Genomic DNA, 15,834 nt, shown 5'->3' with positions numbered 1-15,834 from the left:
AATTTGACACATTTCAGACCTCACACAAATAGATCAAGCAAATGCTCCTCACCTTCTGTTTGAGCGTTGTGATGAAGGATCTGCTTTGTGATTTCTTCAAAACCCCTTTGGAGCTCTAGAGACATGGAGGAACACATTCAGTGACTCTTTACATGTGTGTTTGTGTGCGTTTGTTTACATTCATGTGCGTGTGGATCATTCGATGTGAAACTAATACCAAACACATTAGCACCCAGTGAGTCACTTAAACCCTAAAGCTCAGTAGCTGGAGGGGCTGCAACAGACATCAGCCAATAAAGCACAGCAGAGCTGAAGAAGAGAGTGGGTGATAAAGAAGAACGAGAGAGAAACTGAAAAAAGGAAAATTACAGTAAGGAAGACGGAGAGAACAAAACAGCTTTAGAGACACATTGAGGTGAAGGGGATCACCAACAAAGCAGGAGTAGAATAAAGAGAATAGGAAACCCTGATGCACAGCTCCCACTACATTAAAATGGTTGTCAGGAAACTGAAGCTTCTAAAAATAGCACAAGAGGCAAGCAGGGAAATTAAATATTAAGTAACACTGCAGACATTTAGTTTCTCATCACTTTTGGTCTGTTTTGACATGCCTTGGGTGAAATATCATCGGGGGGGGGGGGGGGGGGGGGGTGTTTGACCTGTGAGTGATGCAATAACTAGTCTTTTCTCAATTTCCCTCCATGACTAATATCATGGCCTAGTTTTACACCCCCCCCCCCCCTCTCTTTTTTCCCTTCATCTGTTGATGAGTATTACTCTGCTCCATATGCATCTCTACACATTGCCTAAGGGTGGTACCTGCCGCAGGTTCTTCTGAAGGCCCTGGTGCGTGGCTCGGAGGAGTGCTCGGATGCTGAAACTGTCACTATCTTCCTTGTCTTCGATCCGAGACTCCTTCAGTAGAGAGTCCAGTTTCTTTCTGATGTGAGACTCCACCTGGTGATGACCATTGCCCTGTGGGAAACAAGAGGAGAGTTAATAAGAAAGGGAAGGAGAAAGAGAGCTAGGCAAGGAAGCAAAAGAGTAATAGTGTACATGCCAAGGTCAATACTCTTTTCATTCTGTCATAGAATTCACACAAATTCAGACACTCAAATAAAATGGCGGGGAGTAAATTTAGTGCACTATATAGTAAATAAGGAGTGATATCAGACACAGCCATGTGACAGTCATTTCCTGCAGGTGCCGCAAGTGTTAAAATAGGAGCAGCTATTACTTTTCTTGCCTGCAGGAGGCGTCATCAACAGGCCTACATCTGCAGGTCTAAAAGGCCACTGCTATTACTTTCCAGTGCAGCACAGCACAGCTGGAATGTGAAAAATTGGTCTGACGATGAGTTAACAGCTCCTCCTTGTGGAGAAGCTGCTGCCTGCTAAATGTGAAAGAGTGAGTTTGTCAGTGAGTTCTAGTCAGGCCAGTGAGGTGTGTTGCATTTTATTTTAAGTCTGAGGGAGCTGACTTAGTATGACAACTTGTATATTTTTTGCTAAAATTCTAAAACCAAAAATACAGAAATATTTGACAACATATACAGGAGGAGTAGACAACACTATACAAATCACCTTTTTTCCAAAGCCCCATACTGGACGAAAGCTATATCACACTATTAATGCAATGTTAGTGGTGACTGCTGTGAAAGCACAATGGTTTAATGAGCATAATACAAAACCTCTCATCAGTGGAAACCTGCCACCCTTTTTAAAATGGCAATGATCATCACAAGTGGCATCTGCAGCCTCGTGCCTCCAGCTAAATGTGGAAGAATGATGCCATATTTGGTTACACAACGGAACCATCTGGAAAATAACTGAGTGTTTTCGTGCTTTAAATGTGGTGAGGAGGACCCTGGCACTTATGTATCATGGAATAAATGAACAGGATTAAGAGTGACTATAAAAATGGCACAAGGAAAGTTCAGGAGGGATCTGCATGAGCAAGCAGCAATGAGATTCTCTGACATGTTTTACATGTTGCTGCATTGACTTAATATTTATATCTGCTCCATTAAGCATTGATTATTCCAAAACATTACTGCAATGACGATCAGTAAAACTTCACAAGCAATGGCATTACTACCCAATTACTGGAGTCATTACGTCGAGCACAACAATATCATTAAGATCTCATTATCTAACTTGTCTTTTTGGTGTGTGCATGTGGAGGAAATGGTTTGATTCTCTAACATTAGTCCCTGCCAGTGCAAACTGGGTTTTTTTCTCATAGGATGTTGTTGCTGCCTTATTTATTGAATGAACTGATTAAGTAGCACTTAAAGAACTGAAAGAGAAGCACAAATAGAGCCACAAAGGAAAGCTACCCAGACAGAGGCAGGTAGAGAAAAAGGCTTTAACTTTTATACCTTTTACTTTATATGTTTACTTTTTTAAAGGTTTTACAATGTCCTCTCATTTATAATATTTTGTTGAAGGAATACTTTATACTGATTCAAATTATTTTAGTGCTGTTCTGGTGTCAATGGCATGTACAAAAACTGGAATGAGGGCTCTGCCCTTTTGCAGTGGTTTAAATGGAAAAGGTCTTCCTGAGCCACTGGTAACTTAGCCAATACACATAATTGTCTTACTATGATAATAGCTCATGATATAAATTAAAAAGATCAGAATTAATGACATTTGACTTAGATTAAAAAATCTCCCAAAGCCGTTTTTTCACTTACTTCACTTGGGCACAACTGGCCTGAGAATGATGAAAACTAATTGAAAACAAGGAAGAAAGAAGTTATGTGAGGTAGCGTGTGTGTTTAGGGGCTGTAACTTGAATATGCATGCATGTTTGTGTGCAAACAATGTTTATAGCAGCATTACAGTACTGTATCTTACATTACTGCTCTTTAGCTTGAAGTCGTCCTCAATTTCATCAGCGCTGTCATCGTCAGACACCTCCCCTTCCTCAGCGTCCGCAGACAGATAGGCAGGCAGACGCTTCCCCTGGATAGAGAGAGGACAGACATGTGTTTGACCCACGCATATGTCTTAAATGCAGCACACATCCTCGCTCATCTTTTTCATACACTACAACACACACACAGGTTACACCTCTAATATAGTCCAAAAATAACACAGCAGAATGCAGTATGTTTTACTCAGACATTATCTTAACTGCACGCCTGTACACACAAAAATGCACATGTTGAAGTAACCTCTTTCAATAACCGTTATGTGACTTATTTACCAGTATTTATAGGCAGAGTGGAGGCTATTACTGCCACATATCAGCACACAAGAGGGCACAAAACATGCACATGCAAGCACACACACACAAATAGTACAATCAGCTGCAGATTCTCTGAGAAGCTCCCTGAGCAGCTCTTTCAGCAGAGTGGAAGCCCATTAGTGAGCCATTCTGAAGGTGTGAGTGGGAGTCAAGATTTTCTAAGCTTCTTCTTCTTCTTCCAAAAAATCGATGGCAGACTCGAGCTTCCTGCAGTACATCGAGTCTCTCACTGGCTGACATCAGCGCCCTCATTTTAACCACAGCCACAAGTAGTCTATCCCCTCTTCCTCCTATCTGTGACTGTCAAAAACCCTTTTATGAGCGCCATTTTTCTTTATTGTCTTGTGACTCTCTGGTCTCTCACTCGACTGGGGGATGGAGAGAAGTGAAAGGTTCTCAAAAGAGGGCAGAGAGGGGGAGGAAAGAGACGGAAGAAAACTGTTAGAGAGGCTTTATAGAAAATCAATAATGCTCTTTCACTTTTCAGACGTCTGGCTGGGACAAAGCCCAAGTTCCTTTTCCCTAGGAACAATGCAGGCTTTCTTCAAATTACAGACAATTTTATCTGGTTCTTATAAAAAACAAAACAATAAATGCTGAAAACCTTTGCTCATCCAGATGCTCTGTCTCTCTCTTTGTATCAATAACTCTTAATGTGCTGGTGGATAAGGATCTTCTGGGTCTGAGTGACAGCTGATATTTCTCAAAAATAGATAACATGGAGGGTTTTTTTTCTTTTTGAGGATGATCATATCAACCATGTTTCACAGACCATCCCGCTGGGCACCTGTCCTGCCTTTTGGGACTACGACAGTAGGTGCTGCAAAGAGATAAGCTTGTGAGGATAGACACGATGTGCTTTCAAATGACTCACATACCATAAAATGTGCCATGTAGATGAATAGAAAGGCAAACTGAATCGCTGTTTTTGACTTTTAAAATGATCAAATGGCTGTAAGTCCTCATAACTAATTGACAAAACTGGTTCTTTGGCTTTTCAAAATGACCCATATGAGCAGAAAGGATTTGTGATTCATGGGAAAATAAAACTACTTGCTGGGAAAACACGATTTTCATGGTTAGCCTTTGTGTTTTGTTTTGTTGCTTTACTTCAACTGCTGCATGTGCAAAAACAAATAAATAAATAATAATAATAATAATAATAATAATAATAATAATAATAATAGTTGCAGAACTGCTGACCTTATTAAAATCAAGTATGTACAAAGGTTTGAAGTGGTAACCCAACCCTTTGCCAAAAACTGAGCAAACAGTCATTCTTGGACAAAGGAACTGCTATAAAACTCCAAACACCGGAATCCAAATAGACTTATTCAGGATTTGAGAGGGGTTTGCCTAAAATATAACAGATATAGAGCATATGAAAATACTATTATTGGACCATGTTTTACAGATGACAGAAGTAATGATAAATCTTTCTTTAGTTGATTTCTGATTTATTTCAATTCTCATAACATTATGAAAAGTCATGAAGTATCAAGCTGATAAAACTGTTAAGTATGTATGTACAGCTGTTAATGAGGGCCCAGGGTCTCCAGGACCCCAAATATTATGGTTAAAAGAAACTTACTTTGACTTGTATAACAGAACATGAACCACACTTTTTACAGAAACCTTTTACATCTAACCATCCACCCTGACCTCCTCCCTGTGTGCAATTTAAACAACCAGTGCTGCTGTTTCTCTCCATATATGCCAAAGTGAAAAGCACTAACTTTAGCCTAAGAGTGCACCAGCCTACAATCCAGTACCTTTGGAGCAACTTATCAGTCTGAATGTGTGCCATGTGTGCTATCTGCAGTGGCTCAATTTCAAGTTAATGAAAAACTGCATAATTTATTATTAATCATTTAAGGGTAATTGTCATATTAAGCCTCTCTAAGATCACTGGGTTTTTTCAAATTAGAATGATGAAAAACAAAAATGCTGTTGTTGTAGCCTGTTTTAGTTTGAGGGATGTGAGAAATTCTGTATAAACTCTGCTGGGTTGCGGTGTATATTTAAAAAATATGTCTTTAAATATTCATCTATTCATCATGGTTAATTGCAGAATTGTTGTGACTAGTAGCAATTTAAAAAATGAACGGTTTGACGGCCCCAACTGAGTTGCCAGGTCGTGTTTGCATGTGTGCCTCTGTTTGTGTGTGTGTGTGTGTGTGTGTTACAAAAAAATAAAACCCAACAATCTGTCGCTCAGTTATCATATGCCGCATCTCGTCCTTCTCTCCTTTCCCTTCTGTGATTAATACAATGACCTAGTTTAATCCTCCCTTTCTCCTCTTCCTTCTCTTCGTCTGTTTATGGGCAATAATTAGCTGCCTTGCAGTGGCTCTCCTACTCCCCATCCTCAGTACAGCAACGCACATGATGTAAAAAATGGAAAGATACTCCACTTTCTTCTCTAAAATAAGAGGAAGAAAGTGGAGACCGGTGATGCAGATGCTTTGATTTACGGCTGCAGTAACTGACTGGGCATATTTCTAATTCAGCAATTTATTCATTCATTTAAAAACATAAACTGTCAGTCAGCCATTCAGCCATCTATACATAGATTTGTTCTTACTTTGATGAGAATCTTGCCCTGCAGGCTCTGAGGGCTGGGTAATGTTTTTGAGTCTCTGCTCAGTACGTCTCCCACATCCAGCTTGTCTCCGAAGATTTCTCGCAGGTACTGAGCAATCTTCTTCTGCTGCTGGATGCTACAGTGGTTCTCTATGGACAGAATTACTGGGTACCTGAAAGAAAGAAACAAAATCAACATAAATTACATCAAAACCTGTCAACACTTGAATGCAACCAGTGGACTGAAGTGAGACTGATCTGCTGAGCGTGAATCACATCTCAAACTGTACTTTTCTCAACAACTTTTTCAGAACAGAACAGTGAGAAGGTAAACAATAGGAATACAGCTGCATAAACACCTCTGTGGCGAGGGGTGGGTGTGTGTGTGTGTGTGTGTGTGTGTGTGTGTGTGTGTGTGTGTGTGTGTGTGTGTGTGTGTGTGTGCCTGTGTTTTCATTTAGAAAGGTGAAATGACTTGTGGCCACACAGCAGCACAGCTCAAATGTCAGGTTTGTCAGACTGACAGCTCTACCTCAGGGGACGCAGCCCCGCTCTCAACTCCACCTCTGATTCCCAAAACACACACTCACATGCACGCACACACGCACACGCACAAACGAATCCTCTGCCAAAGACAAAAGAGACAACAAAGAGAGTACCATCTAGAGTCATTTCATTTCGACACACAGACAGTGACATCCAGGAGCTCGTCTCAGGTGAAGCAGCGAGGCGGCGCAATGAGCTGTGTAATGTTTGTGTGTGTGTGTGTGTGTGTGTGTGTGTGGGAGAGAGAGCAGAGACTCGCTTCATTTCAAAAGAGGCCATGGGCCATTAATCATATTAACAGGTGGCACTGATGATAAAATATAAGCTGAATGTAAAAGGTGAGAACAGCAGAGAGAGAAAGAGGTGAAGCGCAGGACGTTGAATTTATTCATCTGTTCTTGCTGTCAGCTTTATTACAGATTACTAATTAGTATGGTGCGAGTTTATGAGAATATAAAGGTATTTCCTGATTAGCAAATGTTTTCTTTCGGGAGGCTACATTGAACATATGGTCTTTAATTCAACTCACAGAAGAGTACAAAGATCTTTAGCAAAGTTAACATCGGGAGAAAAAAAGCTTTATTGACTAAAATTTTGGGGAAACACTCTTCTTGCCGAGAATTTGATGAGACCAATCAATACCACGCTCATATGTCCCTCAAATACGAAGCTACAGCCAGCAGATGGCTAGCTTAGCTTAGCATTAAGACTCAAAAGAGGGGGGAACTACTAGCCTGGCTCTGTCCACAGGTAACAAAATAACCAACAACCAGCTCCTAAAGCTAAATAATTAACACGTTACATCTGGTTTGCCTAATCTTATAATCTAACTCTTGGTAAGAAAGCCCATAAATATATTTCCCAAAATGTCCAACTATTCCTTTAAGACCAATAACAGTTATAGATTACCTGCTCAAAACTGACAGAAGTTGACGACTAGAAAACAAGCTAAAGAACAGACGAACACCTTAATAATTTTAGCAAAACTTCCAACAAGCTATGGCCAAATGTACTTACACTTCTACTTTAATTACATAAATTGAATCTACTCCAGTACTGTCTGTACCTTTGAATAAAATAAATGGTTTTATAACGCTGCAATCATAAGTAGCTGCAATAGATGTCAAAGGGAGCCAATGTGGCAGCAGGAAGCTGCATCATTCACCACTTTGTTTGGGTATTGTTGGACCCAGCAGAGACAAACAGTGGCTCCTCAGGGAGCCAGAGGAAACTCTGCTAAGCAGATGGCTCAGTAATAGGTGCTAATTACTGCCAGGAATCACAGTGTTCTCTGAAAAACACAAACCTGCCTGTCTAAATGTTGCAACTTTCTTGTTAAACCTTGTGGGGAAACCTTCCATCAAATTCATAGATAGTTCATGATAGCAGTAGTTTAAGACTAGTTTTAAGAGGGAAAATATAGTAGCTCTGCAGCTTTTTAAATTAGGATGGAACGCCCTTCTATGACTGATGCTATTATATCTCATCCCATAGTGGACCATAAAGCAACACAATTAAACAGAAGAGGACAATATACAATCAATAATACAATCTCTGTGTGTGTGTGTGTGTGTGTGTGTGTGTGTGTGTGTGTGTGTGTGTGTGCACATGAAGAGATGTTGTGCGGTTTTTCCTGAAGCGAAGAGTATTATTTTCTCTACAAAATGTCAACCAGTAATGATATTTCAGACAGGTTTATGTGAGTAAACTGAAGGGGAAATAAGTAAAAATTTGGTATTCTGGGCCATTTTCTCTCAGCACAATGCCTATGGGATAATGGAAGTGTCTAGTTTCCATACAATGTCAAAAACACTCACATGCAATCATACTCACACACACACACATACAGGGAGCTATGACTCACTGGTTATTTATGAAGGCATATTTATTGATGGTCTCTATGACCAACTTGAACGGTATCTTGGAGGTCAGAGTGTAGCCGTGTTGGACCATCGGCTCTCCATCGGGGCCGTCCCAACAGTCCACTGTAGGAAAAAAACAGGAGAAATGATGCATGAATAAAACACTGCATCATGTTACTGTTCTTCTCACTGCTCATCTTTGAATACAGGAGAGACAGCGTATTTCCTTTGGACTCTCGGCTATATCACCTAATAATTCTGGGACACAAAAGTGTAAAAAGTGTGAATAAAAAAAATAAAATGTTCAAGCAATATCATGTGCAAGATTGTGCTATGTTGTGGTTCAGTGTTGCTGCATATGTGGGCCTGTTTCACCAAAAATAAACACAGCAAAGTGGGTGAAAACAGTGATTGTTTTATTTCATTTTCAGCGCAAAACAGTGATACCATTTGATATAGGGTGAAAGAGAGTTTGTTGCAATTATAAAGGCAGCTCATCCAGTCATAATTGGCTTTTTTGATATGTCATAGTATGAAAAGCACAGGTGTTACTAATTACATTAGCAATGGCTCTGTTCTATTCAAGCATCTGTATGTAACAGTGAGCCAGCATGCACAATACCATGATTCTGAAACTGAAGCAGCTAAATGAAATTCAGCCATGATTAATTTTATTATGTGTTATTATCTGTGCTTTTCCTACTGTGACATGTCAAAATGTCCTCTGCAGAAATGAGTAGCCTCGCATCGCGTCCACATTTTAATGTAGTTGTGTGCATACCTTCTACACAGCGGCAGCCAGACTGCAGCACCCAGGCATACATGTCGGTCTTGGAGTGGGAGAGGAGCTGGTCTCCAGTCAGGTATGTGTTATGAGACGAGGCAACGAAGTAGTTACACAGAGGCTGCTCCATGTCTTGATTCACCTCATGGTGCAAAGGGTTGAAAACGTCACACGTGGGACTGCGCATGAAACTTGTAAAACCTGAAGGAAAACACAAATGGATGGGAAAAAATGATTATAAAATAATTCTGTTTAGTTTCAATTATGCATTTCACTGCACCACTTTCTCAACAAGTATTGGGCGGATTGTCATGAAATTTTGTAGAGATACAGATCCTAGATCAGGTCCAAGGAGGATTGATACTGCTGATTTTTGCAACCCCTTGACTTTTTTACCTGGTGGTCTAGTGGTTAGGATTTGGCGCTCTCACCGCCACAGCCCGGGTTCGATTCCCAGTCAGTGAACTTAATTTACACATACTACCTCATTATTATTTATTCTTTAAATGTTTCAGTGCAATACATATATATATATATATACATATACATTGTTATTGTATATATTTTTTACTTTTATTTTTCACTTAAATATTGTAAATGTGTATATTTCTATTTTATATTTTTTTATTTTTATATTTTGTACATACTTTTATTTCTAAAAGTATGCTACTTTCTGCTCTTGAATGGGAGCACCGGTACTGTACAATTTCCCCCCAGGGATCAATAAAGTATTTCTGATTCTGATTCTGATTCTGATTTTCCTCGAGCTTCACCATGCAATTGACATTTGTGTTTTTTAGTAAAATATGCCAAGTATTGGATGGATTGCCATTAAATTAGGTACAGATATTCATGTTGCCTCCAGAATGTATTGGAATAATTTTGGTGATCTTCTAACTTTTTATATAGAGTAAAACGTTTTATTTGTCCAATACTTTGATTTATGACTAAATACCTGGAAAACTAATTTTCTATCAGCATCAGCTGTAATTTGTGTTAAGTGCTAATTAGAAAATGTTAGCATCCTGAAATGAAAGTGAACATCGAGTATTCTATTTCAAACTATCAGCCACCACATCATATTGTGCACCTTCTCACGGCTTCTAACAGTGACGTCTAAATTATCTCTCTTCTTTAGCAGGTTGATCACCAGGATAATACCAAAGGATGACAGACAGGCACATTCAAACACAGAGCACTGTGGTTTCAAACCAGAGTGGTGAGGTTTTGAAAGCTACTGGTGGATGTATTTCACACAGCCAACTTTTTTTTAGGGTGGTACAGCATGAAGAGGACTGAGAGGGAAGAAAGTATCCTTTCATCTAGAGAGGAGGGATGAAAATGAGACAGGAATACCAAGAGCAGGAGATAAGGGAGAAAGCAGACGAACGAAAAGAAGACAGCTAATGTGGAAAAGGAAAAATGTGATGCAAATATTGGAAATATATTTTTTGTTATGGGAAGTCTGTGATCAGACTGTACACACAATCATGTCATGGAACCATCATGGCTAAATCCAGATTTTAACAGTACACTGTGTGACATGACTCTTTATACGAACTGTACTGGATATTATACAGTCACACAGCTATCATGAGACCAAGTACTGTCGGTAGCAGCTTATCACACTGTAAGATGTTAATGTGAATCTGTTTGTACATTACAGTCACATCTGTGCACAATACATGTTTAAACACACACATTTCTGGCCTGCAGGGAAGGCATCAGGCGTACTGGTCTGATCAGTCAGACACACACACAGTGTTAGCCTTCATGCCTCCAACAACAAGATTAGTCTCACCCCTCCTCCTCTCCTCTCCCCACTCACTCCTCTCATTTCTGTCACACTCTCATTTTCTCTTTGCCATCGCCCTCATTCTGACTTCCCAATTTTCTCACCCCAGATACCCTCCTCAATCCCTACCGCCTCTTCTCCCTTAAGCTCACCCTCAGTTAAAAGGCAAAGTCTCTAAACATTCATGGTCATTATTTTATCTTTTCAGCCACTCATCAGGATTTGAGGTTTTTTAGTGTGAGGAGGGGTATTCACACTAAGTAATAAATAGAGTTGGTATAAATGTCAATTGAATTGGTAACTTTGCTATTTTTCAATTACCCTTAAAGTGTTTTTGGTAAAACCAAAATATAGAACATCTATGCATATTAAACAAAAGTTTTCTCGCTTAACTACGAACCAAAGATCTTCGAGGTTGGCAGATTCATAAATATTCAGAAGATGTGATTTGGGAGAAGCGGAAAGTGAGTTCCATTTTCTTTTGTCCTGTACATACTATGATGTCAATTTTCCATGAAATGGCTCGACAAAACCCTGAAATATTCTGATGTACAGATGACCAAAGTTTGAAAGGTTTAATTTTGATGTTAGTCTCAAAAACCTGAAAAAAAGGCAAGATGGGTTATTTATATAGCATTTACTCTCATTTCTCCAGTGTTATATCGCAAATATTCTTTATTAATTTATTGTATACAATGAAGGTCTGAAAATCTGACTGTGAAAACTACGACAAATTGGGTTTCTTTATCTTTGAACCTTTTCCGTAGTATTGTTCGAAAATGTAAACACAGCGATGTGGTTCTGGCTTGAATTTGTGGTGCCTTGCAAACCAATGCGAGCTGGATATAGTTATACGCATTGCATAATAATAAAAACGTGCTTGTTTTGATGAACATCTTCATCGTTAATCACACTTTGCACACCATTCATCATTCAGTGTTTACGGTGGTGTGAACAGTTGGCATATATTTTGTGCACTGGCCAATGTCTCATAATCATAAGCCACACAATCCGTTCGACTCTGCTCTTGCAGGTTGACACCTCCCGAACGAACTCTTACAGTGATGTAGTAATACCTGATCTAGTTTGCAAACTGATGGTGTGCCATCACAGATACAGGGAGGGGAGAAGAGAAAGAATGACTGAGCCCATGATGAAAAAAGGGAAAGAATTAGAGAGTGAAAATAAAGATGAGAAAGAAGAACATTACCTTCGATCCCCATAACGTCTCTTTGTTTATTCTCATCAGACACCTCAAACTTGTCAATGATATCTGCAACATACTCTGGAGTCACATTGGCCATCTATAGAGAAAAAAAGATGAACAAAATACATGTAAAGACCTTGTTTAGACTATGTGAGATATAGTAAATAATTGAATCCCTGTGTAAATGCTAAATGAAGTCAGAATGATTTCCCATTTTTATAACACATTTGTGAAGCTATTCATTTAATTGTCAGCCATGTCAAACAAGCAGCACGGTCTGAGAGCAGTATTAATGCCGTGTATTACAGACTGGAGATGGTTATTACGGCATGATTAAAAATGACACCAGTGCAGTGTAAGAGAGAAAACAGTGTGTCAGAAACACAAAGCAAAAAAGAGCAAAGAAAAACTGTGAAGAACAAGGAAAGGGCACCCATGAGACAAACCAATTTTAGGTGTGATAGATTGGCTTAGTGGAGCAGATTCCTGTGGGCAGACAGCTGAGACAGAGGGAGTTACATGTCAGATGAAGGGAGCAAGAGCTCAAATTGAAACGGCTGATTGGAAAGAAAGTATCATCGTAAAAATGTGTTTAACATCACTGACTGAGCATTTTATTGGCTCTGGCCCGAGACCAGCGTGACCTCTCACCTTCTGCTCGTTGCGCAGGAAGTTGGACAGCTCCTCCGCTGTCAGGTGGTCCTTCCTGTCACTGTACGCCATCATCAGCAGGAACAGGTCCCGCCTCAGAGACATCATCTTGTAGAAGACGGAGAACTCCTCGTATGTCAGCGTGCCCTGCTGATCGTCCGTGTCTGCTTCCTGCGAGGGTGAGGAAGTGGTATGTCATCAGTGACACTTTACTTGACACTGATGGTTACACCTAAACTACAAGAACAGGCTTCGTGAAGCTCTACATAGACCATCAGTCCTCATCTGGAACAACAAACAGAAACTTCTGAGGATACTTAAAATACCGATGCGATACGATGGGTTGTACTCAACTGAAGTGATACCATTTGTTTATGCAGAAAATATGATATGAATGCTGATTAGAACTTGACCCTTACTCGATTTAGGTTGTCAAAACAAATCCGTCTTTGAGAGTAATAAAAATTGGTCAATTTGATATATGCCAATGTTTTTCTTCTACATAAATAAAACCCATAAAAAAAATAATTACCAAGAAACCCTAAAATTTGGTTAAATTATCTGAGGCAGAACAAAATACATTATTATCAATGATGATGGTAACCATAAATATACAGTAATAATACATTTTGAACTGCAAACATCACCAGAAATTAAATCATTATAAATTATGACCTAAATACAAACAAATAAAACAAATATATATTGCATGTGAAATAAGAAAACGCCTCCCAGCATGCACTGGGGCCACTGACTAATGACTTATGTGTCATGTTATGCGTGTTCCTGCACTGTTGATGGTGTTTCTGTGTATGTTTCCCCTGTTTCCACACTTCACTCATTGTTACACAATCACAAATGAATGTGGTTCAACTGCTGTGATGTTGTATGTTCTATCCTTTCTCAAGGATGTTTATTGTTGTGCTGATGGCACGTCTGCTACCAATGAAGCTGCAGTTTAAGGTGAAATTTTTTCTTGGAGTTCTTCCCATACGTGAACTTATCTACCTCCGAGCTCAACGCATTATATAAAAATGCAACATTTGACACATTTGAAATGCACTACACTGCAGTATCTTTTAGCATAATATGATTACATATGTTGTTGAATATTATTATTATTCTGACTTCTTGCCGCCCACATCTCAGATTTCTTCAATAATTCAAATATGTATCGTTCCTGTTGACGGCTTCCTCCCCTGGTTGTAGAAACAGTCGACCAATGAGAGCTCAGTAGGCGAGTATAGGAATGGTGGTGTCAGTCTTTTACATAGGCAGCTAGCTACCTTGCTACAGTCACGGAAAATAGCAACAGAAAATACGCCTGAACAAGCCGTAAATGTGAAAAACATTAAGTTGGTGCTCCTAGATTCCACTACCACAGCTTCACGTCTGCTGCAAATAATGGCAGGATGGATACGTCACTCACTTCCGATTGGTTTGGGCAAAACAAATGGTGATGAGGCAACATCAGCCCTGCCAGTAGACGGTGTGCATGGGGGAACAGCTGTCTCATCTGTTGTCAGGTGTCTCTTTTTTTAACACTAACAAAAAGGTAAATTCACACCAGCAAGCACAATGTACCAGTCTTTATGACACTTACACATTATCTCTCCGACCAAATTTTTCTTTCCTCATATCTCACTACGTGCCACCCAAGGACACACGCAGCATGGCTCACTGCTCAGTCTGCTCGCTGGGATCCAGCACCTCATATTACCTGGATCTCACGGGGGCCTATTCGACTCCACACCAAATCTAATGATACCAGCTAATGCCTCCATCACACTCCCATAATGAGCTTGCTGGGGGCATTTGGGACCAGATCACAGACAGAATCCACACGCAACCAGCAGGATATATCACTGTGATGGAGTTCATCAGGAATGCATGGACAGAAAACAAATAGATTCAGGGTATTTTAAGCAACTGCACAGGCTGTTCAGGTGGCTGTTGTCTGCCAATGCTTAAATGGAAAGAGATAAATTAATGACATCCCCTATCTAACCCCATGAGTTTGAATTATTTTATGGTGCAAAATTACAGTTTAGCCCATTATGAAGAGATAAAAACACTTTGAAATCCACTGTATCAACTCTAAACTACAGGGAGTGGAAAAGAGGAGGGTTTTGGGGGGACACTTTTTTATCAAATGTAATAACAATACATAAAGCAAGGCAATTTTAAGTTTTAAGGTCACTCTGAGCTGAAAAAATAGATTTTCTGTGGTCAGAATGTTGTCCCAAGACCCATTTTGAATCTTGAGAAAACTGGTTCAGTTTGCAATAAAAGATTTACATTTCTGTTTCATTATATGTAAATAAACCTGTTCTGGGGCCACAGAGCAAAAGTGTACAATACTTTTGAGAAATTTGCGTTTGCGGTCACAAGATAAAAGAAAGTGAAAAAGTGTTACTACACACTATAACCCACATTAGAAAAGCCAGAAGACACTATACGTGGATTTCTGACATTACTCAATGTGACTTCTGTTTTAAAAATTGAAGCAGCCCTCTCCAAACACTACTCAGTCCTTTTTCCTCTAAAAGTGTCTCTCACATGTATGAACATATGAAATATTTCTCGCACATTTACTTGAAAAAAAATAAAAAATGCAACAGTAATCTGACATCAGTGATCTTAAATATTCATGCATAAGGAAGTTAATGTGTTCAAATGAAAGCAAGCCTCTTTTTTTTTTAAATAAATATCAAATCAGGGATTATTACTAATAAAGTATTGGCCAGGATTTAGTAGTAAATAACAAAAGTAGCTTCATATTCTGACCTGAAACATTTGTTTGACCTTCCTGCGCGGCAGATTGACATTCAGCTTGTGGAGAAGTTGGTAGATCTCTTCGATGTTCAGGAGTCCATCTCCGTTCTTATCAGCCTCCTCAAACGTCTGCTTCAGCCACGTCACACACACACATTAAGGAAAATAAGGTGTGCATCATGTGTATGTGTGTGCATAAAATCTGTCTGCATAATTTCAAGTATTTCAATGGATGTAATATTATTTTTAGTGCTCGAGTGTACACAAACACCCCAGATTCAGACCAAGATGTGTCTGACCAAGAACACTAGACTAGAGGTGGATGAAAACAAATATAACACATAATAATACGTCATTTGCAATCTGCTGAGTGTGT

The 15,834-nt window shown here is 39.5% G+C and overlaps 1 protein-coding gene across 1 annotated transcript in view; it reads right to left on the bottom strand.

Annotated features, from left to right (window-relative positions):
* Window positions 1-15,834, bottom strand: part of plch1 (phospholipase C, eta 1) — a 58,377-nt gene that overhangs the window by 14,768 nt on the left and 27,775 nt on the right. The window contains exons 5-13 of the mRNA XM_070905529.1: window positions 15,471-15,600; window positions 12,684-12,854; window positions 12,036-12,129; window positions 9,028-9,231; window positions 8,249-8,369; window positions 5,840-6,011; window positions 2,862-2,969; window positions 820-975; window positions 53-115 (exon numbers count right to left, since the gene is read on the bottom strand). Coding sequence (XP_070761630.1) covers window positions 53-115; window positions 820-975; window positions 2,862-2,969; window positions 5,840-6,011; window positions 8,249-8,369; window positions 9,028-9,231; window positions 12,036-12,129; window positions 12,684-12,854; window positions 15,471-15,600 — 1,219 coding nt within the window. The remainder of the gene's footprint in view (window positions 1-52; window positions 116-819; window positions 976-2,861; window positions 2,970-5,839; window positions 6,012-8,248; window positions 8,370-9,027; window positions 9,232-12,035; window positions 12,130-12,683; window positions 12,855-15,470; window positions 15,601-15,834) is intronic.

Source organism: Enoplosus armatus, chromosome 5, assembly GCF_043641665.1.
Source record: "Enoplosus armatus isolate fEnoArm2 chromosome 5, fEnoArm2.hap1, whole genome shotgun sequence".
Taxonomy (NCBI): Eukaryota; Metazoa; Chordata; class Actinopteri; order Centrarchiformes; family Enoplosidae; genus Enoplosus; species Enoplosus armatus.
The sequence above is the reverse complement of the archived record's forward strand: the minus strand, read 5'-3'. Positions and strand labels throughout refer to the sequence as shown.